The 14,537-nt window shown below is 44.6% G+C and overlaps 1 protein-coding gene across 1 annotated transcript; it reads right to left on the reverse strand.

The window, feature by feature from the left end:
• Positions 1–6,928: 6,928 nt before the first annotated feature.
• On the reverse strand, positions 6,929–9,517 carry LOC125944879 (uncharacterized). Its single transcript, XM_049666298.1, has 3 exons — positions 9,459–9,517; positions 8,692–8,840; positions 6,929–8,046 (listed from the first exon to the last, which is right to left on the reverse strand). Exons 1-3 carry the CDS (start codon positions 9,467–9,469, stop codon positions 7,847–7,849), a joined length of 360 nt encoding a protein of 119 aa, XP_049522255.1. The 5' UTR covers positions 9,470–9,517; the 3' UTR covers positions 6,929–7,846.
• Between the last annotated feature and the right edge of the window lie 5,020 nt (positions 9,518–14,537).

Here is a 14,537-nt window from a genome sequence, read left to right on the forward strand (position 1 = left end):
TAAAAAGTGGGAGTTCTGCAAAGTATATATTAGAAATGCGAAGATAGAATGGAATATACGAATGCGAAGATACAACTCGCTAAAGGGCAAAGAAAAGAGTCGCTGGAAACAAAGTTCACTGCTTGTATACACAAAACCTCGCAACAAGATATTTAAAAATACGTATCGGTCTCCAATAAATCTACGTATTTAAGCAAACGTCAGTGTATATAATGCGTCAAATACGACAAATAAACGTGTTGCTCAGTCACAGATAGTAAACTTTGAGCACAGAAAGACAGATGATCCTGGCATGAAATCGTGATATGTATTTAGGCCATGCAGCGGTCGCTACAGTGCCATGTGGGTAGAATAATAGAGGAATAATGCATAAATCAGTACGAAAATGTGTAATTTACCTGCCTGCACAACGCCAACAATTATTCTGCACCCAAAATTAAAGGAGGGTATTCCTTCGTTTCAAAAAAAGAAATAAAATCAGGTCGCTGAAAATGAAAGAAAAGGACAAACGAAGGCCACAGATGGTTCGGTAAGTTGAACTACCCAATATCCGAGTGTTTTTGGCGAACGCCGCGTGGGCCGGGCTTTCAATGAGCAAGGTCGGTCAAAATTGTTTATTGGTATCCTCGTAATTTTTGTATTCGCGTGATAATTGTGATCATGATGCTAACTGCTAAAATAAACGGCGAAAATTTCTGCGGTTTTAAAAGCTAATGAGCGGTCATACGTTTTCATAATTAAGAACTTATGGACCTGAAGAAACAGTGCTTTTTACTTGCATTGCTGCAAGTAAAATTTGTATTTTGCTGCTTCGCTATCTAAACGACAAACTTCTCTCGGCGGGAAAATTGAGCGAAGCGGTCAATGACTTCGGACACGTTGATGCCGACGTCTCTGTAGGTGTATAGAAGCGCCAGCCTAACCATGCGTTCCACAGACATTGTAGAGCGCAAGTAGTTTTCTAGTAAACTCTTGTTAAAAAATATTCTCTCTGCGCTGGCAGTGGTCACTGGAAGGGTGACTAGAAGCTGCAGCAGTATTTACACATTTACATAGAACCTGCTGCCGCAGTGAAAGATGGGCATCTATTCCGGTGCTAAAACCTAAAACACTCCCTTGATGTCGTTGGCATACTTGTTTAGGTACCTTGCAGAAACAGTAGGCTGTTCGATTCCAGCGATGTCCGTCGTTTCGTCAGGAAGTATGGAGAAGCAGCCTGCTTTTGAATCTAAGCTTTCTTTGATAATGTCATCACAAATTTCTATAATTTGGTTTTGTGCGTCTGGGCTTAAATACGAGGCAGTACTGGGGCAACTTTCCAAATGGTTCTTCAGATACGTATCTCCACAATCTGCTCGCATGCGAAGAAGCATTCTGAAAATGCCTGTATTTTCAGCAGGGGCATTGCTTAAATCCATAGGGCCCCTGTCCCTGTAGCCACGGAGAGCCAGACCTTGTCGCCCGCAAGAAGAAAAAAATCCTCATTAATAGGCCGTTCACTTTCTTCTGTTTTGTCATATTTTACTTTGCCTGCCCTGGTCCAGCTGATCAATCGCATTGGGCACGCTTCCTGAAAATGTTTGGAGAAAATTATTAGCTACTAGCTGACAGTCACGGTGATATTTAGTATTTTCGTGTGTGTGGGAGATTGCGAGCACGCGCTTCCATTTCTGGAACGGCTTGGACACGAGCGTTCCAGTGCGCGCATGTTGGCCCAAGTTTATAAGAACATTAACCCCATAAAGTTCTAGAAATGAGGTGGTTACAACATCTTTATTGAAAATCATGGTGGAGTCTCAGGGTGGCCCCTGTTGGGGGCGACTCCCTCGGCCCAAGTGACGATTTTCAGTTGTTCCCTGAGATTGGCGGCAGTCCTAAGTAAGGTCTCCCAGGTAAGTTTGGAGGGGGCTGGCAAGAGCGTATTTAAAAATCTTTTAAAGCATGCCTTTGGAAATGTCAGCGCACATTTCGCGTCAAAAGTTTATGAGAACTTTATACCCATGAAGTTTCGTAATTGAAATCCATGCGCTCCGTATATTCCGCGGCCGCTGCGAGATGCCGCAACGCGCCCGCTCGCTATCGAAAAGCCGTTGAAAGTTTGTGCTCAGATGGGGCTCCTCGCGTTACGTGACTCCAGGTGCAAGGGCGTTGTCATGAAATCCAGCCCGAGTTCGCAATGTTCGTGCTGAAATGTTTTTTTCGAGCATGAAGAGGACATTGTAGACAAAATCCAGAATGATTGCCGGCGTCGGTGGTAGTTTTGGTCGGCGGTGCATGCCAGCACGAAAAAATTTCGGGGAGGGGCTGAAGCCCCATCAGACCCCCCTCCCCCCCCCCCCCTGGCTACGCGCCTGCACGGCTGCTCTCAATTTGGCTCCCAGGGAGTGGCATCAGCACTGTCGCAACAGAAAGAACACAAGCATTAGCCATCAATAAGCCAATAAAATTAATTAACTATGTAAGTACTACATATGTGCATAATGCCTTATATCATGCTGTATAAATATTTAATGTATATCATGCCTTATTCAATGCTAGAGTCATGGCAACTCATTGCATTATTCAGCAAGGTATCTTTTCACTGGTCATGAGAAATCACTCGTACAAACTTCTCCGCGAAATGAACCCAGGTCACGGTAACCAGCGATTACCTTGGGACCAGCAGCACGAGCGCAAGCATTAGCGATACATGCCTCACCAAAGCAAATCAAGTTTCTCGTCGGGAGAATGCCCCGCCGCAGCAAAAGTAAGCTCACACCGATGGCTGGCTACCACACGAAACGAAGATTCTTGGCAGGAAAAGTAAAGCAGGAAGAATGTGCAAGGTGGCAATTACTTTAAAACATGCTTGGATATTGTGAACCCAGAAAGCATGGCCAAGCAACAAACATAACGCGCGCGTCTCAGGCAGCTGCTTTGCGATCTGCCGCTTACCGACGCATGCGATGACCGCAGCTTGGATTAAATACGGATTGCCACCACACAAAAGACAAGTAACGTGCGGCCCTATTTGTTGCCTGTACAACTAGGGATTTAAGTTGCAGCGTTTGGAAAAAGGATATAATTATCTTGAGCTAGTCTTTGCCGATCGCGAGTGAACGAACAGTACAATCAATTAAATTCGTAGGTTTTACGTGCCACAAGCCCAATATCATTATGAGGCACGCTGTAATGGAGGGTCTCAGGAATAAATTTGACCACCGGGGGTTCTTTAACGTGCACAAAAATCCAAGTACATGGCAATAACTGTATTCTTGCATTTCGCCCCATCGAAATGCGGCCGCCGTGGCCAGGAATCGAGCTCGCGTTGTCGAGCTTAGCGGCGCTACACGTATGCATTTACCGCTAAGCTAACACAGCCGATTTCACTGTACGATTCAACTACGCGACACGTCTAAACAAACGGCCATGCGCTAAATACAGGCACATTACTATTGCGTTTTTATCGAGCGGCAGTGTTATTGCACGCGAATGCGAAAGTACGTGACTTACTTGACTCGCCGCACTGCAGTTATCCACGCTTGTCGTCTGTCCTCCTCGTACCACCGCTCCGGAATTCTGTAGAACTTCACGGGCGGCTTTCGAGTTTTCGAGGCTCTTGTGGCAATCAACAACACAGCAGTATTGCGTGCCACCTTTCCTGGTTGATGAGGTCGCGCTCGCCGTCACGAAAACAACGCACGCGGTCGCTCCCGCCGTAGAGAACACAGGCGCGCGCTGGCCCCATTGCTGGCCCGGCGGCGACCTTCGACACTTCCATCCTTCCGCCAGGGGAGTGGGTGGCGCTGATGCCGCGCGGGCAAACTTTAGGTTGCCTCGTCACGAGGCAACTAGAGTGTACTAGAATATGGTCGAGTGGGACGAGCGGCTGGGGCGGCGCATGCTTTGCAGTGAGGCGCCCGACGTGGAAAAATACTGTGGCGGCGCTGCGATAGAACTGGATTGGGCCGCATCAAGGTCGCGCCGTTGGAAACTGCTGGCGGTACAGCTCGGCAGGGTCATTCGTCCTACTTCGCGCGCTGGTATTTGCGTTCATATCGCTCAAATGGTGTTAATAATTGCATATGACGTGTATTTATGCCTTAAGAATAAATTCTTTGTTTCTCTTTTTTTATTTCATTTTATTTTTTAATGCCGCTCGGTAATTGCGCGTGCATTGCGGCCGCAGTGTCGGCTTTCATTCTACTATGTTATTCTATGGTTCCCTTTGGAGAACAAATATTTTTCGTGTTCTTCAAGCAGCATGTATCTCGCGTACGTATTGTTGCGCATATAGTTTTCCATCAGTAGGTCTTGAGAAAAGCAGACGAAGTAACATATGTAACGTTCTTGTTTGCCGCTTAATTCAAACAAGTAAAGCATATCTGCCCCATCCGGCGCCTGTACTCAGATTTACGGGAAGCATTGTTATAGATAAAAAGAGTAAACTGCAGCGCAACATTTCATTCAAGTCTCCGCCTTCCTCGCGTAACAGAATGCGGAGTAATTGGTCAGGGGTCATTTATTGCAGTCGGACCGCGATCGAGCGCCAAAAATGGTTTTAGTTAGTCATTGTACATGCTAATATTTGGCCGTAAGCCGTACGTGAAATTCTTTTTCCAGTCGATACTTCAAAAAAGAAAAAAAGAAGAAGAGAAAGAAACCTGCGCGGTCGCCTAATTAGTGGCTATAAAGTGGATACGGCGTTGCGCTGCTAAACTGGAGCTGGCGGGTTCAAACCAGGTCGCGGAATTCGATGGGAACGAAATTGAAAAAGACTCGTGCACTTCTATTTAGGTGCACGTTAAAGAACCCAGGTGGTGAAAACTAAACCGGGTGCCTTATAATGACATCGTAGTTTTGCCACGTAAAACCAAAGAACTTCTTTAAATAAAAAAAGAGAAAAAAGTAAGTGGCTGCGTTCTTCGGCTTTTTTCTAGGGGTAAAATAAATAATACTCCAGGCTGATTTCAGAGAAAAACGCTTATCGCGCGTATCCTATGTTTCATACATAAATGTAATGCCGTCCCCAAATGTATGACGTACCACTCAAGTCAGCAGCTTGTACATTATAAACGGCTGCTTTCAGTTATTCGGTGCACTATCATAACGATCATAATGAAACAATTAAAGGAACGGCATGCCTCACATACACGTAGAGATGTGCAGATCTGTTGCGTTCGTTGAAGAAGTGTGGTACCACATCAGGCACCCAGTTTTAATGGGTTGCAAACATGATGAGACTGTCAAAAAAAGTTTTCCTTGTCTGAATCAAGTGAGCAGATTTACAGGCTGCCCCAAAACGGGGCGTTTATATTGAATGACAGCTAGCAACTTGTTAAGCAGGACTTATTAACCCCCATGCGTTAATTCTCTCAGAAACTGCGCCTCTGCGCAACAACCACGACTCTCCGGCAGCACTATCATCCGGAATAACAGTCTTCACTTGCATGCAGTCACTCACCTTTGAGACTTCAACAGTGCTGTTATGCGTTACATTCGAACGGAAACGACAATTCGGCGTGGTACAGTATATCAGCAACACTTGCACACACACACACACACACACACACACAAGCATATATATATATATATATATATATATATATATATATATATATATACACGATGTTTTTGCCTGGCTATGAATATTATTTTTGCGAATGAGAGTTTTATGTGCAGTATTCCCTAATGAGTGTGTTACAGCAAACACGTGCGCTTATTCCGGTCGGGAGTTCTCGCTTTTTCAATTCGTGCATTTAGACTATTTGTTATTTTTTCCTTGCATATATATCGTGAACATATATGTCTATGTACCCTTCGATTTAATTATCTAGAAATACATTGGTCATTCTTCCCGCCACGCAGCTATTAAACCTAGTTTATTTCACTCTAATGCTGTTTTGTTCGATGATTTTCCCTGATAAACATCCACCAACAAGAAGCATGCGTAAAATGACACGATATCAATAATAAAATGACGTAGCTTCATGTTGCAGAGATACCAGTTACTTTTAGAAGACAGTGGTAAAAGCAGCAGTTCACCTGGCTAAAACTACATTTGGTACCGGCCGTCAAGAGTCATGGGCTCACCAAAGCAACTAAACATAAAAAAATGTACTGTACAGACGTTCTGCGAGAAAAACTGGGCGTCCGCCAGCGTCCACGTAGCGAACGCGCGCTCGCTAGCAGACGACGCGCTTGACAACGACAGCAAAATTGAAGACGTCGCGCTGTGTAATTCATGCCTCAAATATATATGTTTGGCAAAATGTTTCTGTTCGGCCGAGAACCAGCACATCCTTCTGTTCGGCCGAGAACCAGCACTGCCCCTCGACACAAGCATCCCTGTTCACGCAGCACCCACCAGTGAATATGCACTTGACGCCGTCGCCCGCGCTGCCCACGCAAGGGAAATTGCCCGTGGCCGCCTTTTGCACTCCCAAGAGAGTCAACGGCGTTTGTACGACCAGCGACACCGCGACGTGCACTTCCCGCCTGGTTCTTTGGTGCTTCTATGGTCTCCGTCGCGTCAGGTCGGCCTGTCAGAAAAACTGCTGTCTCGTTACACAGGCCCCTACCGAGTGATTCGTGCCGTGACTCCCGTCACCTACGAGATCGCCCCTGACGCCCCTTCTGCTTCCCAGTCCAGTGATATCGTGCACGTTACACGACTGAAGCATTATCACACTCCCAGTGATGACATTTAGACGCTCCGGGATGTCGCTTCTGCCGCCGGGGGATTATGCTACACGCGTGTGGTATTTGGTGGTTTGAACGAGGCGCGCGGGCGCCTAGACGAAGAGGACGAACTGTTCTGGGCTCTCGAGCTATCGGCTGATCTGGCCAGCGCTGCAGCTATCTTTTGTAAATATACTTGTAAATAGTCTCCTGTACTTAATTCTTCGTTCGCGTAACATTTTCAATGACTAATTGTTATTACTTTTCTTCTATAAAGAATGGCTCATACATGTTGCTTCAGGGCTGCGTCATCATGGCAGCTGGTGCAACACGTTGCATTCTAGTGTATGTGGTGGGCCTGACAGATTTGAGCACGGCTTCAGAAACTGCCTCTCATTTTTAGTGCAGCCATAGAATGGTAAAATGTGATTTCCTGTTATTGAGGTTCTGATTCCAAAACACTAGGGCTGAAATCAAATGGCCGAAGACCTTTGCTCAAGGTGACGAGTTGAAGTTACTGTAATACTGATAATCTGTAACCGCCAAGTTCTTCTGAGGCATTCGCCAGCGAAGGTTATGATAGTCTAAATAATGTGCCATGCCATTGCCCGCTACAACTGCTCAGTGTTTATGGCATTTTGTTGAGAACATGGGTCATGGCTTCCACTCCTGGTAATGGGGTATAAAATCAATCTTGATCTTCATTGCATTATGGCACCTCACAGTCTCTACAGCGTTTGGATAAGTGTGCGAGCCTCCGTTAGAGCATTCTGTATAGATGATAGGAAAAAGCGAACATGTGAATACTTTAAACTATAAGTAGCATGGTACCAAATAGTCAGTGTAGGCAATGCAAAATGGAATCAACACACTTTACGAAAACAGACTGTTAGGTTGCTACACGGGGTTCCGGCTGGGCAGACCTCTTCTCACCAAGGCGGGATGTGAAAAGTGCTTGTGGTGGTCAAGTTCCTCACTTCATTACTCGAAAACAGGGCCACTGCTGACCTTGCTTGTTGGAATGTTGTGTTCGTTTCTTTATGATGTTCATAGCATGGCAGTACAGAGCTGCTGCACGTAGCATGGAAATGCTATGAACGCAGCTCATGAAAACTGAGGCGGTTAGGTCGCTGCACAGGCGAGCGGCTGGGCAAACGTCTCATCAAGATGAAATGGGACACGGAAGTCAAAATAGTTTGAGATGTTCCCTAAGGGCAGCCATCCGGAAATCTGGACCTGTGAGCAGCAATGAGCTCTTCATAGACGGTGCCTTATATCTGTCTGTCAGGAACGTGCCAGTCTCGGAAGGGATCTCTTTGGAGCTTGTCTTGTGAGGAGTGGCACCTGCTCTTGCCATAACATCCACTATCAGTTTGGCGACATATCCTGGGAGCGAAGAAAATGATTATTGAGACGTGCATAACAGCGACTGTATGCACATGGCAACAGTTCTTTTGTAAATATCGTGCGATTGCATATATGAGTTCGCACTGTTAGTGTCAGTGCTAGTTACTGTACTACACTTCATTTGAAAAATAGCAAGCAATGCTGCGGTAGCTGCAATGCAGCCGTTTTTGAGGTAGAGTGCATTATATAGAATAAGGACATTAAATACAACAGCCTATGCATGCAAGTGTACACCAATTTGGATTTCTCGGTGCTTCCAGTGTATGACATATGAAGTTGTGATTGCAAGTGCAGGTAGGCCACTGGTCACACAAATCAGTGGATACATTTGTTTGGTGTTAAACACGTTCTTGTCACAGAATATGAGTACTCAAATGTAATAAATACATCATATTCTGTGATATAAATGTACAAGATTTCAAGCATGGCAGCGGTAACGGAAGCCTGTAGCCTTAGTGTTACCTGCTACGTACTGAACGAAGTCCTGTTGTGCATGCTGTTTTCAAGTATGTTAACAACTGCTGCAAGGTTACAGCTAACTACTAAGTCGTGTGTCCTGCTGTTTTTGTCTTTACGTGCCTTATGATAAAAAATGCCTGGAGCTAAATAATAGGTGTTGCTTACCAAATGTTGGTGCCGCCTTGACTTTGTGGGCTGTAAAGTGCCCCTTCCTGGACTTGCTGAGCCTCCTCTTCCAGCGTGTCTGCCCAATTCGGTCCTGAGCTTGGTCCCTTGAAGTATTCTCGTTGAAATGTAACACAGCAAGCTGAGTCCTGTGGCAAAAATGAACATTTGTTAAATCATTGTGAACGTGAAAATGAAATGGTAAGCACCTTGAACAGAAATCTGTCTCCAGGGAAACAGTATATCGTAAAAGACGAGCTCTCCAGGCAAAATTTCTTTTAAACAAAAATTAACTCGCCATGTCGAGTTCAATTCATTCTCCTCTTCAGGGGCGACTCACTAGCAACTTCGGAAAAGCGCATGTGCACGACGACTGAGTACATGGCACCTTCTTATTTAACGACTGCCTCTCTGACAAGTGTTTTAGTATTATTCTTTATTAGTGAGAAAATCTGGCGGACCACACGCATTCACACAAATATGCCTTTCACTGTTATGAATAGCACACCTGTGCTTGCAATGCCCGAGTGAAGGCCTCCACAACACTTGTCAAGATGAGGCATCTTATTGCCTTGCTGCACATCCACTGAACAACATAACATTGTCATATCATTCTGTCACTTCAGTGAAATTACAGTGATGCACTGGTGAGAACATATTCATAAGTGTGATCCCTACTGAGGAAATATTTTTATAGACCAGTTTTCTTCTGCAGAAAAGCATGCATGACTATCCGTAACTTACATAACATTTAAATTAAAACACACCTTGCTTTCATACCAGGTCCTGAATATGCAATTGACTTGGGAACAAAGCGGATCAGCAGGCTATTGCTGAACAAATGAGTTGTGGCGCAAGGAAAGAAGAAGGAAAACCAAGGGGAGACAGGATAGGGCGCCATTTTTTTTCCTCATAGCTGAACAAATGAGTTGTGGCGCAAGGAAAGAAGAAGGAAAACCAAGGGGAGACAGGATAGGGCGCCAAATTTTTTTTTTCATAGCTGAACAAATGAGTTGTGGCGCAAGGAAAGAAGAAGGAAAACCAAGGGGAGACAACTCATTTGTTCAGCTATGCACCAACTCGCCCACGCACTACCTTACTACAGCAGGCTATTAAAGGACTCCAACGAGAATGTCGGGACAGCTGGCGGAGGTGACTCAGAAGGCGAGGGTTCTCCAGAATAGCCCGCAGTTTAGTGAAGGCAGGAAATCCTGTTGGATATAAAGATTCCGTAACTTTTGTTCAAGTTGGCTTAGAAGTGAATCGCAATCCTGTAGCACCTGGTGAGGGGTGCATTTAGAAAGCTACAAATAGCATAGATTGCTATGAGTCCGAATTACCTCTTGTCATCCATTTCTTGTTGTCAAGAGGCCCATGCACGCAGTTTGTGAAGGGTCCTTCATGCCCGTTGTGCTGGTTACATATGTGATTCAGCAAGCTTAGCCACACAATGAGGTCCCCGTCACCATGACTTGCTGCAGCCACGAAGTACAAGTGGTTCATTATACTCCTACTCCACAGCAGCATGGAGCCACAGTTGCGGTGCTCGCTTGCAATGCTCAGCTTCTTATTTATACCTGCATGAAACAATAACATAACTCAATTTCTGTAAAACCAGAACAAAATCAAATAACTTTGACAAAGAAATTTACCTTTGTTTAGTCACCTGTTCAACAATGGTTTCCATAAGCTGATAAGCAATAGTGGATGTTTTGTAGGTGATGCTCACTCATTTTGTTTCTTTTGTGTTGCATGCGGCGATCACAATGACTCTGTGAAAATTGATCTATGAGTTTAAACTACGTGTTATTTTTTATTTTATTCAGTTACCAAGCAAGCTTCGCCACATATTGCACCTAATGAAAACGTAGGTTCGGAGACCTCAAAGCAGCACAAATTGTTTACGAGCTGACTTTGTTGGGGGATTTACTCTAGTGAACTTTCAAAACATTTGTGTCAGCTAAGCAAAGCCATAATTCTTCCATGCCATGAAAAAACTGGAGTTTTGCACTCATGCAAATAAACCACACTAAAGGCATATGACACAATGATGAGGGAAATGCACCACTTTTAAAAAATGCAGAGCAACCAACTAAGTTGAAATTACCAAAATACGTTTGCCAGAACATTCGCTGCAAGTCGTTAGTTTGGGCAGATGAGCAGGTCCATTATTCCCTCCAGCCAGTAATATACAATAGAGGGGCTTTCATGGTCCATTCCACATCTCGGCACCCATTTTCAATATGCAATTTGTTTTTACGCATGAACAGGTATTTTGCTCGTTTTCCTCAATAGCCTACTACTAAGCAGCGGTGCACTGCTGAATTTCGTAACCATGTACAAAACATGTGCCTTTGCGTCTACATTTACGTTCACTTGGCAGAGTAACAATATTATTATTGCACAGTACCTCTCATATTTTTTAAAGAACCAATTTTCTATTTCATTTTTGCGTATTTCGGCATTGTTCTTAAGAAGTAAAGGAACAGCATAATTATAGGCCATTTATTTCTTATCTTTTCATTTATGAGTAAGTCCAAAATTTTTAATTTTGTGCGCTCGCATAATATAAATGCGAAATGGCACATTTTAATATTCAGCATTTTTTCATCCCAATGTAGCTTTCAGATTGAACTGACACACTTTTCAGCAGAACAGAATGTGTGAACTGTTATCATTATGTTTATTTTCTGCTGCTGCTCACATAATAGGGCGAACATTCCAAGCCAGCATTTTTAACTCAATATAGCTCTTGAATTAGGGTGCATTCATAGATATCTTATTCAGCATTACGAGGTGGCTAGCCCAACTATTGTCTTTGAGTCATTCCATTCCTCTACTGATGCACTTTTGATTTCGAATACACGAAGACACTTCTGATTTCGAATACACCGTGATTCCGAATACACACATAGGCATGTAATTGCTCAAACTAAGTCGAATTCAGGCGGTCACAATAATTGCAAGACATACTGTACATAAATGCTGCAAAATAATTTTGACCACTCTGATAATTGTAGCTGCAAGAACAGAGGTGTGGCAAGCATCTTTACACTCATACAGGGCTTGGAAGAATAGGTCTATCCACTGCCATGCATTACTGTCTGAACAGTGCACTTACCCATCACTTAGGGTATTATAATGTAATTTTTAATGTTCAGAATATCAAATGGAATTAGGTTCATTCCATGTGACACAAGTCAGAAAGCAAGCACGTGTTTTTATACATACCCTTGGCGATGTGCCAGACATCAAAGTAATGCTACATGCCTGGCCTCTCCTTTCGACAGTAGCTCCTGATGGCAGGGTGTCGGTCGACAAGGAAGAGCGACAGGTGCAGTGTGAGCATGTAAATTGAAGGCAAACTACAAAGTTCATCTGCAGCCACACTGAAAACTATCTGCTCTTCCATTTTCATACCCCATTTTATACGGAGCAGTGTAATGCAACCAAGCCTCGACAGAAGTCTCTCACTCACAATCACAACAAAAATAAGTGCATCACATGGGAACGACACATGTAGGTATGCATAATGTAACTTGGTTTAAAATTAACTCATAGTTTTCTCACATATATAGAAATACTTATTCCTGGAGGGCGTCACTCGTCTGAAACAATTCATTACTAAACGGAGTGGCATGAATCTGTGGCTGCTGCACAGTCCACTTGTGCTCATTACTAAAACATAATACAATGCATAGGATAGGAATAGAAACATGACTGCACTCATTTCATGTGACGTGAAGTTATGTTCATGAACTGTAGGTGTAATATTAGTATTTAATCCAAAAATTTGTTTTAGTGCAAAATGCTCGATTGACACTTCTATAATCGCTCTACTTGCTTAGCCTACGCATTGCCGTCTGTGATGTATGAAAAGAGTATAATAATCACCAGGCCAAGCATCACTGGCTGCATTGGACTTGCACATAAACTTCTGTATGGTGCCATACATGTAGGCATGGAAGCTGTCGAGAGCATAAATAAAGCAATTAAAGGCCTCCATTTGTTACCTGTAGTGATGGAATTTATGCTGACACCTTGCTTGTCAAGCTTCTGCAGGCTCCTGGCAAGCCCCTCCTTCTCCATAGCATTGCTGCTCGAAACAGCAGCTGACTGCATGGGGATACGTACATGTCATCATTAGCCTCTAGCAACAACTTGCTTCATTTTATAGGGTTTGAATTTGAATGAACCTGAATTTGTTGGCAATGCAAGATGCGCTTCACTTGGGTACAGTAAAGTAGATATGTTCCCTATTTCGCACTGTGTCCCGGTGAGTCACAGCGGCCATCCCCAGCCAGGTCCAAATCCACGCCAACCACTCTGCTTAGCAGCTGGGCCTGCTGTTCTTTGTAAAGCGACACAGAAGGATGCAACACACAGTTGTAACACCAGCTTTGGCAAAGGCAAAATAATGTCGATACTATGTTGCAGAGTTGCAACCCTGCCAGTACACAATTCATCCAAATAGCCATTCATCTGGACGTGCCACGTAAACATCTTATGTGAGATTTGGTTACTTACAATGTACTGTTTTCTAAAGTTTGAGTGTTAAAAAGCAAATATAGGTGCGTAATCTTAGATGAAAAAAAAATTGTTCAATGAAGGCACAAGTCCCTACTTCCTTGCACAGTAACACTAATTTCTAAGACAGTTGCATTAATAGCCACTTGCCACAAATTCCTCAACAGGCCACTGCCTTTTTGACAAATTTATACCTAATTCCACGAAGTACTGAAGACACACTAATCCTTCTTACATTACAGGCAAAATTGTTGATACCATGGAATGAGTAGCCGTGGTCTCACTATCAGCATTACATTTTACCATGCAGTATACAATGGTCTATGTTCATGTATTCATTGAATGTGGTCTGCCTGTTTACATTGTAGTTTAGCACAGTTTGCTAGAAAACAAATGTCACAGTTTCGCCCTAAGGGCGAAGCAATGAATGCGATAGCAACACAGCAATGTCATACGAAGTAAGGTGAGCGGCTTTGGTAGCAATATGAATTGTAGTAAACATGAGCTGATTAAGTAAGCAGGTGTGCTGCGGCGTAAGTAGACCGACATGAAGAGAGACTCGATGACCACGAGAAGGCGCGTGTGAAACGGTGGTGTTGATGAGAAGCGCTTCCCGTGGGCAGCGCGTGCGAAGGGACACACCTGTAGCGCTGCACTGCCGATCCGGGCAGCATTGCATGTGTAGCGTGCGTTGGAAAATGTGGCCCGACTATTACTAACTGTGGTGTGAGCGCGCACAAACAAACATGAATAGATCACACTGAATGACTGCAGACAACGACTGTCAAAACGCTGGCAGCAAGCGCATATACGCCGCAGCGGGCGAAGGTACGTGCGGTCTATCGCTTCAACGGAAACTGAGCGGCGAATGCACAGCGCATAAAGGTCAGAGCCGTGTGGAGATAAGAGACGGTGCGAGCGAGCGACGAGCGCGGTTGTTGGCAGATTAGAAATGCGCCCCCCCCCCCCCCGCTCCCTCCGGCGCTCGCTTCCCGCTTCCTTGCTTGCGCGTGGAAGATTGAGTGCGTTCGCTCTCCGTGACAGCGTGCGTCCCCGCACGCTTCCGCTCGGGCATACGGCGCGCGGCGAAGAAAGATTTTATCTATACGGAACCTCACGGCGACGGCGACGGCAGAAATCCGGTGGAAGTGTCCATATAATTGCTATCGCAATAAAACTTACCTTCTTGGAAGGAAGAGAGTTGGCAGCGCATTTGGCAGACCGCAGCCCAACTCCTGCAGCAGGCGTGGGTTGTGATGGTAGTCTTCGGCACGGAAATGGCGCCCACAAACACGTAAATCGCCGTTGCGCTTTGATTC

This window comes from Dermacentor silvarum, chromosome 4, assembly GCF_013339745.2.
Source record: "Dermacentor silvarum isolate Dsil-2018 chromosome 4, BIME_Dsil_1.4, whole genome shotgun sequence".
Classification (NCBI taxonomy): Eukaryota; Metazoa; Arthropoda; class Arachnida; order Ixodida; family Ixodidae; genus Dermacentor; species Dermacentor silvarum.

What these genes read in the sequence shown, in the direction of transcription:
- LOC125944879 (XM_049666298.1), bottom strand. An exon ending in CAAGGCGGCACCAACATTTG is followed by an intron (nt 8,047 to 8,691) that starts GTAAGCAACACC and finishes CTTCGCTCCCAG; the next exon opens with GATATGTCGCCAAACTGATA.